Genomic DNA, 17409 nt, shown 5'->3' on the forward strand with positions numbered 1-17409 from the left:
AAAGAAGTCACCTACTTCCTTCTAAATAGTGATGTGCTCAGACCACATAAATGAACACCTTCCTGGAATCTCTTGTGATTACTTATTTATTCATTTAAAAAAGATTTTATTTATTTAAGACAGAAAGAGAGAGCATGAGTGGGAGGCAGAGGCAGAGGGAGAAGCAGACTCCCTGCTGAGCAAAGAGCCCAATTTGGGGGCTCGATTCTAGGACCCCGAGACCATGGCTTGAGCCCAAGTCAGATGCTTAACTGAGCCACCCAGGTGCCCCTCATGATAATTTTAAGTGTCCTGCACTTCTGTTACTGATTCTGGAGTTTCACATAGGAATCACCTTTCCTAAAATAAATTGGACCATGAAGCAATTATTCATTTCTACTATAGCACTTGGTGTGATTTCTCATTTGGAATGTAGCTTTGCCTTCAGTGGCATCTTATTTCTCTACTAGATTGTGAATTCTTTACAGAAGTACAGTATGTTTTAAGCTTTAGGAGGTCAATTCATATTTGTTAGTAATTTATTTTACCTAAAACTACTCATATAATTATAGAATTCTCACAATGTGCATATGAATGATTGAAATACTTCAAAATTATTGTCTGCCTTGTCTTTACATTATCCCTAATCATAGTCAACATTTTCAGTTGTCTAGTTATACTAAATAATCTGTGCTTTATCCTGCTTTCCGTTATTAGAGCAACTAAATTAGCATGTGTTGTATCATATCCATGATCTATTTTATTTGATTTTTGTGTCAAGGGCTAATAGTTTCTGCTCCTACTGGTTTTTGTTGGGGAAGGCAACATGCCTAGGAGAAGCTATTTCCTAGACTCCCTCTGTGGCTGGCTGCTGGGATGTGGGTAGAAGTTACTGAGCAGAATGTTCCTGCCTGGAATTTGGAGGTCAAAGCTGGAGGAGGACGTTCTTGCATATGGAAATGATGGAAGGCCACAAAGCGTGAATAAGACGGGCTACCTCATTTGCAGGGGGCAATACAAAGGGAAAGCGAGGGGCCCTTGTTCAATAGTTACTAATAATGAAAAAATGCCTGCAGCCGAGCATTAACCCCAGTGCCAAGCCCTTCTTGGTGTGGGGCTCTGTGAGACAGCATAGGTTCCATAACCGTGAAGCTGGCCTTGGTGTGAAGGAGCCCGGGACCCTGGGATGTCCTGGAGCTGCCATGTCAGCCTTGGACTGCCTGTCTGCTCTTCTTTTAATGGAGAGCACAACCCACTTCTTGTTTAAGCCTCTGTTATCTCAATTTTCTATTATGTGGCTCCCACAACTGATGTGTTGCAATTACCCATGTTGTACAGATGAGGAAACTGAGGCTCAGACAAGTTTAGTACTTGGTCCTGGTAGGCTATCTGGGGTGTGGACTCAGGCCCTGTGAATTGGGTTATGTACTCTTGTGCTAACACAATGTCTTTCCATTCCTACAGAGATGGTATCATTCTGCATTTCCTTTTTCTGGCAAGACTTAGCACTCTGCAGCCTTGCTTATCTCTCAGGGGGCCCTCTTTGTAGTCTATTAATAGGAGGAAGGCAGCACTTCATCCCACTGATTTTTCCTCCTTCACATCTAATTTGTACTCTGGAGTAGACAAGATGTAGCATCTCAGTCCAGATTTAAAATATGGCCCCCCAAAAGTGATTCACTTCCATCCTTAGCAAAATGTGTACAGTTTATTTCTCTCCCTTTGCAGATAAAGAGTTAAGATCTTATATAATTCAATTAAAAAAGAAACTCAAAATATGTGAGATCCCATCTGATGTGGGTTTCTGTCTACTTGACCCTTCAAGAGGAAGGCATGTACTGGCAGTCCTTCCAGTGAGATCCTAATCAGGAAAATGCAGCTAGAATTTATTCCTGTAATAGTGCATCAGGGTAAATCGTGTTTATTGTCCTTGGACGTTTGCATCTGTGATCATGGGAAGCACTGTGGCCATTATTATCTCTTTGATTAGCACATAAGTCGTGGCTGTCACTTCACCTGCTTGGGGACCCCATGTGACACAGGTTTCATATTTTCTAGACTCTGAGATGATTGCAGTTTGGCTGAACTCCAGCATAAGCACCCAGCCTTGGTTAACTTGAACAAGTCAAAATTCTGGACCACGTCGTGGGTGGTTTTGGGGTCAGGGTGGACATAGCATGTCTTCATAGGTAATCACAGAGCATCATGTGGGAGGCTGGCAATGGCATGTGGCAACCTACTTCTCTCCCTCTTTATAGGAGGAGAGAAAATTCCTTATCTTCCCTAAGAGGATGAAATTCTAGTCTTTTTAGTCAGATTCCAGGGCAGTGAATGCTGTGTATTTCCCTGCGGGCACAGTAACTGTACATGCTCCCTCATCTTTCACTTGGTAAGAGGGCCAGAGTCCTTCTTAAACTAGGCCCAGGAAGTAATGCATGGATGCTGGGGAGGCCCAGTGGCTCAGAAGCTAGAAATCAGACCTGGATTTAGTTTGAAGCCCCTACTTAGCCCTTGACTTCCAAACTGATGTTACCATATGCCTTGCGTTGGGGTGTCAGGCACACTTGTGATTGTCCCATTTGTGACTGTGTGGCCCTTAGAAGGTCCATGGAGGAAAGGACTTTGGTGTTTCTGGGCCCTTCATAAGAACATATATATTTTTTAAATTAAAATTCAATTAACTAACATATAGTACATTATTAGTTTTAGATGTAGTGTTCAATGATTTATCAGTTGTGTATAACACCCAGTGCTCATCACACCATGTGCTCTACTTAGCTTGGGCCCTCTGGTTATGGTGAAGCATTAAAAACTGTTGGCATAAGGAAGGCCTCATGAAGTACTACTCGGTGAAACTTGGTGTAAGGGTTCAATTGTGTCCTTCCCCACTCTGTGTTCATTTGTTTCCGTCCTAACTCATAGTATCTCAGAATGTGACTATAAAGAGGTAAAAGGGATCACTAGAACCCTAATCCAATGACTGACTGGGGGTGTCCCTCCAGAAAGGGAAGTTTGGGGATGATTACACACAGAGGGAAGACAATGTAGAGACCCAGAGTGATGGCTGTGTTTGAGCAAGGAGAGAAGCCTGGAATAAATCCTTCCCTTGAAGCGTCATAAGGAACCAACCTGCTGATACCTTGATCTCCGCTCTAGTCTCCAGCACTGTGAGACAATACATTTCTATAGTTTAAGTTACTTGTTTGTGATATTTTGTTATGGTAGCCGTAGCCAACTAATGGGCTTGGCCAGCAGACTGGGCAATCCTAAAGCCAGTGGACTCCATGGATAGATGTGGGAAGGCCACTCTGCGATATTTGAAGTGGTCAGCACACCACAAAGACAGCGACATTAATGACATCTGCTTGACTGCTTGATGCAAGAAGTTCTTCAGTGTTTGCCAGCAACTGCACTACTCACGTGTGATAGGTAGAAGACCTCAGTCTCACACGAGCTGTTCTAAAATAAGGAAATTAGGGGGCGCCTGGGTGGCTCAGTGGGTTGGGCCTCTGCCTTCAGCTCAGGTCATGGTCTCAGGATCCTGGGATCGAGCCCCGCATCGGGCTCTCTGCTCAGCTGTGAGCCTGCTTCCTCCTCTCTCTCTGCCTGCCTCTCTGCCTACTTGTGATCTCTCTCTGTCAAATAAATAAGTAAAATCTTTAAAAAAAAATAAAGAAACTTAGGACAGGCTTTCGTGATCTGAGTTAGGTTACACAGAGGTCAGGTCAGTGGTAAAGTGGAATAGATTGGAGACTTCCAGGTCTTAGTTGTTTATTGATGAGAATTCTGATTCTCAGTTGGAAGTTGCCAGGCTTGTTTTAGTCCTGAAATACTTAAACAGTGCTTGGCACACAGTAGATGCTAAAAATTCTAACTATTACTATTCGTGTCTGACCCTGGAAGAGGATTGCTTTTGTGAAGTTAGCAGAGGGGAGTGTCTGCTCCTTGAAGTTTGTACACTTTTGGTGTGCTTAATAAAGTATTTTTTAAAAATATTTTATTTATTTATTTGACACAGAGAGAGATAGCCAGAGAGGGAACACAAGCAGGGGGAGTGGGAGAGGCAGAAGCAGTCCTCTCGCCGAGCAGGGAGCCCGATGTGGGCTTGATCCCAGGACCCCAGGATCATGACCTGAGCCAAAGGCACACGCTTAACAACTGAGCCACCCAGGAGCCCTTTAATAAAGTATTTATAATGACATTTTGAGGTCTGAGCATATTGCCTTGAGCTATCTGGGTTACATTTTTAACTTTTTACCACATTATCAGTAAATCTCCTTTGAAAAGAGTAATAGGTCTTCACCATCGGGTGGTTGACCAATGCAAAAATACTTCTTGAACAAATAAAAAACACACAGTGTTTTATGAAAGAGGTTGATAAAATAAGGAAAACAGAAGTCTAATATCTCCAAGGTACTAGATAAATATCTTAATTGTTGAGCATTAAAGTTCTAATATATGACAAATATTTTACCATTATGTTTGTGAATAAACAACCTGAGTATAGTAAAAATAAGGTTTGTAAAGGTACTGAAGAGTTTATTCCACTCAACAGGAAATATTATATTCACTATATTACCCAGTATTTGCATACTAAATTATTTTTACCATCTTTTTTTAAAAAGATTTCATTTATTTATTTGAAAGAAGGGGGGAAATAGAGCATGAAATGTGGGGGGAGGGACAGAGGGAAGGGAGAAGCAGACTCCCCGCTGTGTAGGGAGCCTGATTCGGGACTGTCTCAGGACCCTGGGATCATGACCTGAGCTGAAGGCACACTTCACTGACTGAGCTGCCCGAGCAGCCCCTGCGTTCTAAATTTTCTGGCCTCTGAGTTACTGTTGAAAAAATGGCTTCAAGTAGGTACATTTTTATGGATTTGCAAACCAAATGGAGAACTGGATTCGTCTTTTCTTTCTAAAGACAAGATCCCAGACAGCCTATTACTCTAGAGTAATGAATATATTGTAATGAACAAAACCAGTAATGAACAAAACCAGTCGTATTAAAATTAACTTGATGTCAGTCTCAAGGCCAATGATGTCTCTGTCAGTAAATGCTTGGTGTGCCTGAATTCAGGATGAGTCCGAGGTCTGCACATACCCCAACAGAAAATTTTAAGGGACAGGACTTTAGCAAAACAAAGTCAAGATCAAGTATCATGACTGTTGATAAAATAGGCACTATCAGAGGGTGAATACAGAGACCACTGGGGCAGAGAGGCGTGTAACAATCTGTTGCTTGTCCCTATGCAAACGAACCCTGCCTTTCTGCTCCTCTAAAGGTCAGTCCCTCATCATTAGCGACAGATCAAAACACTGTTCCACTGTAAGTGGTTAAATCAGACCTGTAAAAAAAAGAAAAAAAAAAAAAAAAAACAAGACCCTGCCTGGGCCATGGTGAAGTCGTCCTCACTTCGTGTTAGTTTTTGTTGAGTTTTCTGGCTCTCGAGGCTCTCCTGGGAGGATGACATGTTGGGCTCTGAGTAGCTTCTGTCTGGATCCCTGAGGGAGTTTTTCAGCCTGGCTACAGTGCTGACAATGGGCTCCGGGCTCAACTCCCAATTTATATTCAATAAATGTTGAATGAACCAATGTGTGAGTGCTTTTCTTGGGTTTCTATAGAATTAAGGGAGCGAAGGCAGCATATCAGTCAAGAATGAACATTTTTGCTTTGAAACAAGGAATACAATTTATTGTAGTGAGATTACACTGAAATTCTATACATGGTCCCCAATGCATATAAAGTGATTTCCTGCACACTGTTGGAGAAGACATTACTAAGCCACAAAGAAACTCAAAGTGCTATAAATCAGTTAATATTGAGGTATTGCATTTTTACTCATCTATCCAAATTGAAAAAGATGGTTGAAAGGACAATTTAAGTATTTTTCATAAATTTTAACAAATAGATTTTTCATTTACTGGAGTTTGTAATGCCTTTGATAACTCCAAACACCAAAGTCTATTCCTTGTAGTCTGCTCCTTTTTCTTACCGTGTGAATAATATCCCAAAGCTGCTTACCGGAGTAAACTTCTAACAGAGATTTAAACATTTTCCCCTCAATGGGGTTTGTGGAAAATACGAAAAATGGCATGACATTTAAGGCAACATGAAAATAGAAGAAAAATTATTTTTGAACACTAATAGAAAAGTGCCCCAGGAGGCAGAGAATAGCAATGCCATTGACTACAAGTTCACAAACAAATATACACACACTCATGTAGACATCTTTGCACCTAACACCTTGTCTTCACTGAAGAATTTTATACACTTTCTATACACTTTTATACACATTTTATACACTTGCTACATTTTGCACAAATTCAGGCACACACAGACACTCCCTGAGTGCCCTTGCATAGTCTAAAGCAGTTCTTCATACAAGTCATGCATTTACAAAGATACCACAAGCCGTGGTGTCTGCTTGGCCTTCCTAAATGTAGGATTCTTTAGCATACTGGAGCTGATCAGCCTGAAAGGCCGGCTGACTACATCGCCATACTAGGTGGTCCAGCTCAGTCTTCTGTTTTGACTCAGACATAGGTCTCTGATGGTGCGGCTCCGGTCTCCCTGTGACAGTCACTTGTCCTGTCGTTTCGATAGAAGGGTGGACAGTCCTGCTGTGCTTCCAACTCTCAGTCCCGGGAGATAGTCTGTGCCTGTCAAGTGGCTCTTGACTGCATATATCTCTTGAGTTCCCTTTGTGATACAAAGGTAGGAGAGGTGGCAGTTGAGTGTCCTGGCTGAGCATTCTAGCCCTCATGCTGCCAACTGTTTGGCCCCCGTAGTCCAAGAGGTCCAATGCCTGGCGCCGAATGGCCTCTTCATAAGATGGCGGACTCCCAGGGCTTCTCTGGTCCACTTGCTGGAACACATCCTCTACTGAGAGGGCATAGGATCTGGAGCTAAAGTCTAGAGCTGTTTGGCCCTGAATTTCAGAAAAGTTCTCCTGGATGATTCGCCCAGCAAGCTGGCTTTCTTTTTTAAAGCCTTTCTTTACTTGGTCTCTTGTAAAGCCTTTGGATTTCACAGACACACAGCTGGGAGTTTTGGTCAGCACTCTTTTGTGAGAGGCAAAGGAGAATGACATGGAATGTTTTTTAATCTCTCTGTTGGGCTTAATTTTCTCTGTCTTTGTGAAAGACTGATGTCTGGTGAAGAAATTTCTTTTGGGACTGGAAGGAGAAGCCATGGGGGAGCTGTCGGAGGAAGCATCCAGAGAGCCACTGGAGGCAGCTTTGGGTGCCAGTCCCCACAGTAACCCCAAACCTTGAGTCGAGTTCTTCACCTTCAGGTCCTGTGGCCTCTGGGTTTTGCCTTCAGCTGCAGGAAACACCTCCTCTGGAAATGGGTCTTCAGTTTCCTCACCTTCCAAACAAGACCCTGCCTGGGCCATGGTGAAGTCGTCCTCACTTCGTGTTAGTTTTTGTTGAGTTTTCTGGCTCTCGAGGCTCTCCTGGGAGGATGACATGTTGGGCTCTGAGTAGCTTCTGTCTGGTTCCCTGAGGGAGTTTTTCAGCCTGGCTACAGTGCTGACAATGGGCTCCGGGCTCAACTCCCAAGCGAGCTGTGGGCTTCTGGGATCCCAGTCGGCAGCTATGTCCAAGAGCACCTGGGGCTGCCTGTTTGGGGAGCTGATGGCACCGCTGGATTCCACATCAGGATCATTGCTGTCATAGGCTGAGTCATTCTGCAGCGTTGACGCATCTGGAGGAAGTTAAGGGACAGTTGAGTTTCTGGGTCAGTTTCTTTGAGAAATAAACTTTAGTACCACCATTCACCCTACTTGTATCAAGGATGGCACTAGGTAATCTGGTGAAGCTACTCTGGGGCTTGATACAAAAGAAATCTGTCACATCAAAATTTTGTTTCTTTCCTTTTGAGGTGCAGAGAGAAGTAGGAAAAGGAAATATGAGTGAGAGAATGAGCATGAGAAAAGGCACAAAACAATGTTTTCATTGAACCTTTGTTGATCTTAAATTTAAAAAAATTAGTCCTTTGGATATCTCTTTGATTGGATCCATTCCATTTTAATGGACCCATGTCCCATTATGTGGAAACAACCCTCTGGCGAAAGGTAACTTAGTAAACTCAGCAGTTCTTTATGATTGAGAAAGAAGCTGAAGGAGTGTCAGCTGGGTGAGGGGACTGCAGGAAAATTTGAGAGCAAGTTTCCATGTTAATGGCATCCTATGAATTTGATTGGTGACTTGGGCAGGTAACTTCTGCTTCATATACCAGAGATACTCTACGTGATTGGCAGACTGGAATGGACGCCCTCTAACAACCACAAGCAATCGAGAACACATTCGGTACCTGAACTGTCAGTGTGTTCCAAGGAGTCATCAGAAGCAGTACTGGAATGTGCCGGAATGTTCTCCCCAAATATTTCCAAGCAATTATCGATGAGGAATTCCACCAATGTCTTAATCTGTGAGGGAGAAGAAGCAAGTTTTCAGCCTAAAGACATCTTCCATATTTTTTAAAGGAAGAGGGGGAAGGAATGGGGATATAATGAGGGTTTGCTGTTAGAGAGGTGCCAAACTGTGCATATGAGATCTTTATGTGTTTGAAAAGAACATACAGGAAGTTGGTAACAATCATATATATTAAAGTTATTTTTCAGACATACATTTTTTGAGAATTAAAAAAAAACCCTCTAACTAAAATTTTCATTTAAATAAGGAATTTACCAAACTGATAGTGGACTGACAGAGTATAATGCACAAATGAAAAAAACCCAACCAAACAAAAGGGATTTTCTATCCTAGGAGACAGTGAGACTTAACTTTAACAAAGGACACCTTTGTTATCCTATGAGACAGGATTGCTCCGTTTCATTAAACGCATAAACCCAAGCGAGCAGAACTGTGACAAAAGCATTTTGCATTTCATATTTCACTGCGAGCTTGAGTCAGCCGGAGAGACTCAGAGGCATCTTATCCGTTGCCTTTTTCAAACAGATGGTGAGATCATACATTGGGAGTTTCTCAGACAGAGACCGGAACAAACCTTATTGTTCAAGTCTCTCTGGGCTTCGAAAGACAGGTGTTGGTCATTCTCTCGGGTCAGCATGTTGGGTCCGACGCAGATGGCCAGATTGCTGGCGTCCATCTTACTGACCTCGGAGTTCTTGCTGATCAGGTAGAGCACGGAGATCAGGTGCTTGAGCAGCAGGAAGTTGGGCCTGTGGAGCTTATCTGCAACCCTGGAATGAGGTTCAGGGAAGCTGGTTTTAGAGGAGGCTAATGATCTATCTCAGTTTTAGTGTAGCAAGTTGAAAGTTTCTGCTTAACCCAGACTTCCTTCAAAATGAGGAAGGTGCATTGTCATGAGTAAGATTGTGAAATGTTCATTCAGACACTTCCAGTGGCAAGTGATGTGGAATGAAACTTGTTAACCATGAGATCTTAAAGACCTAAGACACTGATCTTTATAGTTAGGACACCAATAACACAGTCCTTTATTTGTATAGATCTTACACTGAGAATCCTTAACTTCTGCAACAGACTCCATAGTTGAACCCATTTTGGAAACTGTTTTGTAGACTAATCATGCAGCCATGCAGAATGTCTTTCTATCACTGCAAGACTGGTATTTTGAGAGCACGATCATTTGCCTTTCTTGACCTGTGATCATCACACAAAGATTACCCATTTTTATGCCATTCCAAGAAATCTTTATGGAGAAGAAAGCAGTTTCTAAGGGCATGTTCGTAAATATGGTCAAGTCACCACTTAAATGGGAACATTGGTACTAATGATAATAAATGGGTAAAGCCTCTCTTTTTCAAAATACGCAATGGTGACTCTAACATAGGGACCGTTTTCACTTCTCTTAAGAAGTAACTATTATGGAAGAGCTTTATGTCTTTAGGAGAAACTTGTAGTAATCTTAGGATTTTCAATATGGGACAGATACTCTAATGCCTTCAATTCAATAACTATTTCACTGGAAATATTTAGCTTGGGATAGTCATAACAAGGAGACTTTCATGGCATTCGGCAAAAGTGCTGATATTTTGAAGTTAGTGTTTGAGATTGTCTAGTAGCTAAAAGCTTACCATTGCATTTACAAATGTAATTGTTTTTGTTGTCTTTGGAATTTGTTTTTATAGTTTTCATTTTGGTTAATTAGGAGACTATGAAATATGCTGTGGAATTTTATGATCAAAACAATTCCTTCCAGATTGTTCTCCTATGCTTTAATGGATGTTTTATGGGGGAATTGTTGCCTTGCTTGACACAAATCTATTAGGCTAAGGGTAACCCCACATTCTTACATTTGGCTACTTAGCCTGTTTTGAGGTTTTCCTGTGATTTTGTCTCAAACATTCTGGAACTACTAATGTTTTTAGATTCCTCCACGTCTTAGAATTTGTGAATATTGAAGTTCACTTTCTCCTCTTTGAAAAAGTGCTTCCTTTCCTTTGGCTAAAGCTACTTTAAAAGGAATGTCTATTGTACCTCATGACTTTTATTCTGGGTGTAGAAAAATAATTCCACTCTGATTCCCTAAACATGTCAATATTCCTGAACTAATCAGAGAACTGTGTGAAGAATCAGAAGATGGAGACCATGAGGGCCTGGTCTCTGGCAAAGACTCTGGCCACTTACTGTTTGAGGGCCTCAATTTTGTCCTCCTCATTCTGCCTCTCCAGTGCGTCCATCCACTCTTCAAACAGGTCACATGAAAGTAGCTTCTGTGGGATACTTCTGAGGAAGTCCTGGAGGATGAAAGGGGGATGGTTGGGCCTGGTTAGGCTACACATGACCTGGCATCTTCATCTTCCTCTTGCCTGGTCCAGCTCAGGGACCCTCTGATCATTCTACCACAGGCTGTGCCCCCTTTCTTCTGCATTGTTCACTCTAGGGAAATCTCTCAGCAACTTCCTGACAATGGACAGAGTGAGGCCATCATCTGAGGGACTCCCAGCTTCAGGGACATGGACGTGGCCTTTTCTCATCAGAATTTGGGGAGAATGTACTGTATCATTCTCTGTTGGAATCTGAGATTGTAGACACAGAGATGTTCATATAAGAAAATAAAAGGCCTCTAAAAAACTAAAACCAAAACTAAAAAACTTAAATTCCCAGATCAGTTTACTTTGATTTGTAGGGAGAAGGGCCCGTTTCTTATTTTCGGAGACTTAATGTGTCAGAGCCCACTGGCATATTATTAGCAGCAATGTTGTGACCTCACCTTAAAGACCACCGCCAGGAGATGCACAGGGAGACTTTTCAGATCCACCATGCCTCCAGAGTTGAGCTCCTCCTTTAGCTCTTTTCGGGCTTTCTCATTGGCTGCTTTCCTGAAGATCCCTTCCGTGAAAGGTCCTTTAAGGCACAGAATAGTGAGAATATCCTGTAGGAAAGAGATGTAGGAATAGGAAAGGGTTACTCTTACTTTGAAAACACAAAACCATGTGCTGCTACTACTCCATGAAAAATCTATGTGCAGGTATTGAAATGGTGCATGTGAACAGTAGCAAACTTCACCTGTCATAGAGAATCCTCTCTCCCTAAAAGGCAGTTCTCTGTGATACCAACGCAGTCTTTTTTTTTTTTTTTAAAGATTTTATTTATTTATTTGTTATAGAGAGAGAAGCGAGAGTGAGCACAGGCAGACAGAGTGGCAGGCAGAGGCAGAGGGAGAAGCAGGCTCCCCGCCAAGCAAGGAGCCCGATGTGGGACTTGATCCCAGGACGCCGGGATCATGACCTGAGCCGAAGGCAGCTGCTTAACCAACTGAGCCACCCAGGCGTCCCACCAACGCAGTCTTTACAAGAGACCATGAATGCCAGGTTTTCACAGCCCCATTGTTATCAACTTTCTCCCTCCACCGTGCAATTTTTTCTAAGAAGAGAATGCTCTAATTTTGTGCATTCTAAAATTATTTCCATTCTCTCTACTTTCAAGTCATTCTGTATAAACACTGGATTTCTGATCACATACTTTATACCTGATACTATATCTCTATCCATTGACTTCACAGAAGTTACACATCTTTTAACATTCCTAACTCCACGAAATCAGGAAGATGGAAGGATAGATCTCTAGAATGTAAGTAGTTAGGTAGTCTCCTGACTGCGCTCATATTGGAAACACCATTTCTAAAAGTGGAAAAACCTAAAGACTGGCCCCAGCAAGTTTAGCATGAGAATGATATTTAGAACTCCCAAGGATTTTTCACGTCTGACAAAAACCTGAAGTAGGTTTGCGGGTACATGCACCTACCTGAATGGGTCTGGGGAGTGTGTCGTCCTCCCCACAGATGACTGACAACGGCTGATCAAACAGTGATGTTTTCAATTCCGGTTCTGAAGCCCCAGAAAAATCTGACAGAGCAGAAAGCCTTCTCATGAGAAAGGGCCAGGATAGCACCTTCTTTCTCTTCTTAATTTCTATAGCCAGGAAAAGGCAAAGAGAAAAATCAGATTCATAATTATTAAATTATTAAATAATTATTAAAATAATTAATAAAGCTCCATATAAGACAATTGATATTGTCAGCCACATAATGTCATCTGTGGTATGCCACAGGGAAAGGGGGGAATGATTTTGAAAAACTGAGAAAGCAAAGGCCATGAATTTTAATCTAGCAAAAAGAACGCAAAAAGCAACCACATTGTTACCAGAGCAACCGCCCCTAAATATCAACACCCAGGTTCCTCAAAGCCTCCACCTTTCCTGTTTTTAGTCTTCACTGGCTGTTTACTGCAGAAAAGCAGCAAAATTAGCCGAGGAGATCCCAAACAACCATCTTCATATATTGACCGTAATAACTATGGTGGGTTTTTCTGATGCGAAATAGATTATTTTAATTTTCTCCTTTGACTGGCAGCAAAAACTAGCCTTAACAGGAGAGGAAGTGACTTGCTCAAGATCTTCTTTTTTAAACTGAAGTTTGGTTGACATAGAATGTTACATTAGTTTCAGTCACGATGGGAAACAATATGGAGTTTCCTCAAAAAATTAAAATAGAAATGCCACACCATCCAGTCATTTTACTGCTAGGTTTTACCCAAATAAAAAGAAAACATGAATTCAAAAAGTTTATGTGCACCACTATGTTTATTGCAGCATTATTTACAATAGGCAAGACATGGAAGCAACCAAAGTGTCCACTGATGGATAAATGAATAAAGAAGATGTGGTCTTTAAATACAGCAGAATATTACTGACCCATAAAAAGGAATGGGATCTTTGCTCAAGATTGGTTTGAAGGCCCTTAGCTGGGCAGGCCCGTACACCTCGCAGCCACACTAGCACCAATCAGCCACTAGAGGGAGCTACATCCGCCTGTCTGCAGTCCCCATCAGGACTTCCCCTGGGGCTGCTGGAGGACAAGGCGGGCACAAATTGCCACGGGGAAGGCTTGAACCTAGACCCGGAGGCTGGGAATTATCAGTAAAACATTAGTGAGATGTTCTATCTTTGCAAAATCCTGAAGACATGTGTGCAATGGGCATCGCATCTCACGTTTCCTTCTTTTTATTTTCCCTCTTTTTCCTTCTCTTGTTTTCCCCTACACATAAAAGCTCTGTTTTCTAAATGCATTGCAGTATGTTTCCACACTGGCAAGTGGAAGAGGATGGACAGAGAAGTGGTTTGTCCCTTACAGTTCAGGAGAACTGGGTTGTGGTTATGTAATACGAAACACATTACGAAAACAGTGAAAACAGTGAATGGTGGGTTTCTGGGAGTTGGAGATCAGCACCAGTTGTTTCATGGATTCTTACATTCATTCTTCATTAGAGAAGGAAGAAAAGGGAAAAGGAACTATTTTTCATATGTATGTCTGCTTTAATTGTCAAAACAGAAGGGGCTAGGAGATCTGAGCCCACTAAAAACCCCTGGGAGAGCTGGGGGCTTGGCTATAGGAAGGATCTTTTCTGTCAGCGTGCCCTGATGCTCTAGCGAGCCGGAGTCTGCCAGCCATTGAAGGGTTAATGTTCTGCGGTCTTTAAAAGAACACTTAAAAAAAGAAATTCCTAGTAGGGTAGAGGACTGTGGTTTTGCAAACCAAGAACACTTGTTGTTAGCACTTACATAAAAGACCGGTTTGTTTTCAAAACTCACCAATTAGCTGGCAAGTATTATCTTCACTCTCACATGATGCCAACAGAGGATGTTCCTTGATATTGTTCTAAAAATATATTTATTTTTGTTAAAAATGACGGAGGAGATCTACCCAATCTTTCCCCACAAAATATGTGTACAACATTTTATTCATATTAAAATTATGTTAAATTTAAATTAAAAATTTTAAAAATTAAAAATTAGTCAATCATGTCCCATGATCTTTTTCTAACTTCTAGAATCAATAATAAAGTCTTGATTATCATCATATAAGGCCCCGATTACTGTATTTAATTAACTATATTTAGAATGTTAATTTTCCACTCTAAGAATTATACAATCCAAACAATACTCCATAGAAATAGAAAGTTTTCCATATTCTCACAGTGAAGATAAAAATTTTTTTAAAATTGCTCTCTTACCTCTGACTGACATTCGATCAATGTCTCCATGTTATTGACATTTAGTGTTTTTGACTGAAAGAGAAAAAAATTAAGTCAGGTAAAGGTCATTTAACTATGACCTCTGGAAAATATGAATTAAGAAATATAAGAGGGGTACGTACAGCATTGCAGCTGCTTATCAACTTCATTAGATTTTGGGCTGACTGTCCAGGGATGAATTTTGTTTCCGTGTGGCCTTGGCTCTGTTTATGAGAAATCACATGGCGGGGAATGAGGAGGGAGACCTGTGATAAGTTGGCCAATTTTGGTGCCAAAACACAAACTCTGAAACTATTAGATAGAAAAGTTTTCATTCAAAGTCTGTGATATCTTACCAGATGTCTTCAGCTATCAAGAACAGCGCCTGAGCACACTTATTTCTAAATTTTTTAAACCCAATATCTTTACTATGCCAGACTTTATTATTCATTTATTCCATTCCCATCAACAGATAATCTAACAATCATATGATAACTAACATTTTTTTTGGGGGGGGGAGGAGCTCATGTTGTCAGGTACTGTGTAAAGTGCTCTTCACAGATTAGCTCCTCTAGCCCCCAGAGCAAAACACTTATTCCCAGGATGCTACTTGCAGTGAACATAAAACAAAGTTAACATTGATAGAATTCCTACACCAGAAGAGTGCAGGCTTCACACTGAAGATAAGCTTTTAGTGCTCAGCTTCTTTAACATGATTTGTGGCATGTTTTGGGGTACGGCAGTTTTCTGTTGGAGGTGCTCTCAAAGACCAGTGATCTGCCGGCTAGCTAATTTTCCAGTTATATTAATTTATGGTACTTACCATCAGAGGGCCTCCAGCCAGAGCTCTCTTATCTCCGGGGAACCGTGCCAAACAGGAGAAACAGCATAACACTCTGCTCGTACTAATCCACTGACAGAGGAAAACTGAACTGCTCTAACTTCACGTGTTCTGCGCGTTATAAACGAGAGGGGGCGGGCAGGTGGAAATTCAGAATATTACTGAGACCGGAAAGAACATCATGGGTTGTCACCCAGACCTAGCTAGCCAGACACTGGGGAGCTCTCACTTCCTAATTCCTTTTAGGGCAGCTCGGTTCTTTTTCTTCTTTTGACAACTTCAAAAGTAAAAAAAAAAAAAAAAAAAAAAAATCTATAAACTACTAAGGGTGGAAAAGATGACATGTGGCCCATAGGTGAAGGCTCTGATTAATGTCACAGGTGGGATGTGTGAATAAGAAATTGTGTTATTCTGTAATAAACATAATTTTATTTCATAAAGTGATTTCGGGTACCCTGATTTTGTATCCTGTTTGGGTGCTGTCTCCCTTCCCACCCACCATCTGCTCCATTCATTAGTCACCATATATTGCCTAGCGATCCAGTGGGGGCAGGAAGCTCCAGACACTCTGCCTCATCTGAGGAATGATCACCATCAGTTTCCTTTGGAGTTAGGAAGAGTCCACTAAAGCCAGCTGCCAAAATATTAACTCCCCGTCTCCTTTCCCTAACGCCTAGTTAAAATTGTTAATACTTAATTTGTAGTTAGACCATCTCTAATCCTGACATGGAAGGGAAACCAAAAATTCCTTTCTTTAAAAAAAGATTTTATTTATTTATTTGAGAGAGAGTGAGAGAGAGTGTGAGTGGGTGGAGGGGTGCTGAGAGACAGAGGGAGAGGGGGAAACAGACTCCCCACTGAGCAGGGATCCTGACGCAGAGCTTGATCCCAGGACACGGAGATCATGACCTGAGCTGAAGACAGATGCTTAACCCACTGAGCTATTCAGGCATTCCCAAAATTCCTTTGGTCAGACCAATTTCAAGTAGAAAGGAGATGGTGAATTTCATCTGTGGATCCTTTCTGGGTAAGAGAAAATCTCTGGTCTTTTCTGTGGCTAAAAGGTTATATATAAAATAACTCAAGTACCTGAGGAGCAGAATGTGACAGCCATTGGGACATCTTTACACAGTGGAGTGTTCCCTAGCACTGAGCATGCGTGGTCTATAACTAAGCATCCAACAGTGTGGTTGGGTCTCACCATATCACATTGAGCTAAAGAAGCCAGACACAGAGGAGCACACCTTGAATGCAAAGCAAAGTCCTCCGTGCTGTTAGGAGCCAATCTGTGCTATTATGCCAATATCTCTGGGGTGGGTAGGGACCACCGGGGGCCAGAGATGGCTTTGTGATGCTCCATCTCCTGATCTGGACACTGATAGTGTCCTGTTCACATTTCTGCACATATGTCACTCTTCAACAAAAAATTAAAACTACCTTGTCTTGATTCATCATCAGAAGACTTTAAATTCCAAGACTTTTTCAGATTGATCGCTCTATTGTCTTTATACCAAAACGAAGTCATGATTAGGCATTCTTCGGGAGCCTGGAGCACAGAACACTTAAAATTTGCCCCTAACTCAGTGCTTCGGTGGTGGTGCTCAGGTCTCAGGCTGGAGGCTCCCTCTCTGAAAACTGCCACAGAACCAGAGTTTATAGCTGTGTCCCCACAGAGTCTGTGCATGGTCCTGCCTTTCATCCTCTCTCCTGCCTTTACAAACCTTCAGAATGACTCGTTGACTTTTTTTATTATCAAAAAGGGCATATATGCTCTTCCTAGCCTAGAGACAGGCAGGTACTCAGGAAATAATTTCTGAACAAATGCATTTACATGTAAATTAGTCATTCTTTACACTAATATGTATTTCATGAAATTTTTTTCTTCATATGGCATACTTTGGGGGGTTTTCTAAGAAATTTAATGTTGGCATTGCTCTAACAACTTAATGCCTCAGTCCTCAATCTAAATATTTCAAGTGAAGACCATATTTTTTTCTTCTTTCTATTATGCACTATACCCCACAATACACCTTCTACTAGTGGTTTATTTTCTTTTTTATTTTCTTTTTTAAAATATTTTTTA

General features: G+C 41.6%; 1 protein-coding gene across 1 annotated transcript; it reads right to left on the reverse strand.

The window, feature by feature from the left end:
* Positions 1-5644: 5644 nt before the first annotated feature.
* TAGAP (T cell activation RhoGTPase activating protein) lies at positions 5645-15437 on the reverse strand. The gene is made up of 10 exons (XM_047734734.1): positions 15308-15437; positions 14629-14712; positions 14486-14539; positions 14064-14130; positions 12219-12385; positions 11185-11346; positions 10599-10708; positions 8995-9190; positions 8299-8413; positions 5645-7689 (listed from the first exon to the last, which is right to left on the reverse strand). The coding sequence occupies exons 2-10, from the start codon at positions 14653-14655 to the stop codon at positions 6416-6418; spliced, it is 2172 nt and encodes a 723-aa protein (XP_047590690.1). The 5' UTR covers positions 14656-14712; positions 15308-15437; the 3' UTR covers positions 5645-6415.
* Between the last annotated feature and the right edge of the window lie 1972 nt (positions 15438-17409).

This window comes from Lutra lutra, chromosome 6, assembly GCF_902655055.1.
Source record: "Lutra lutra chromosome 6, mLutLut1.2, whole genome shotgun sequence".
Classification (NCBI taxonomy): domain Eukaryota; kingdom Metazoa; phylum Chordata; class Mammalia; order Carnivora; family Mustelidae; genus Lutra; species Lutra lutra.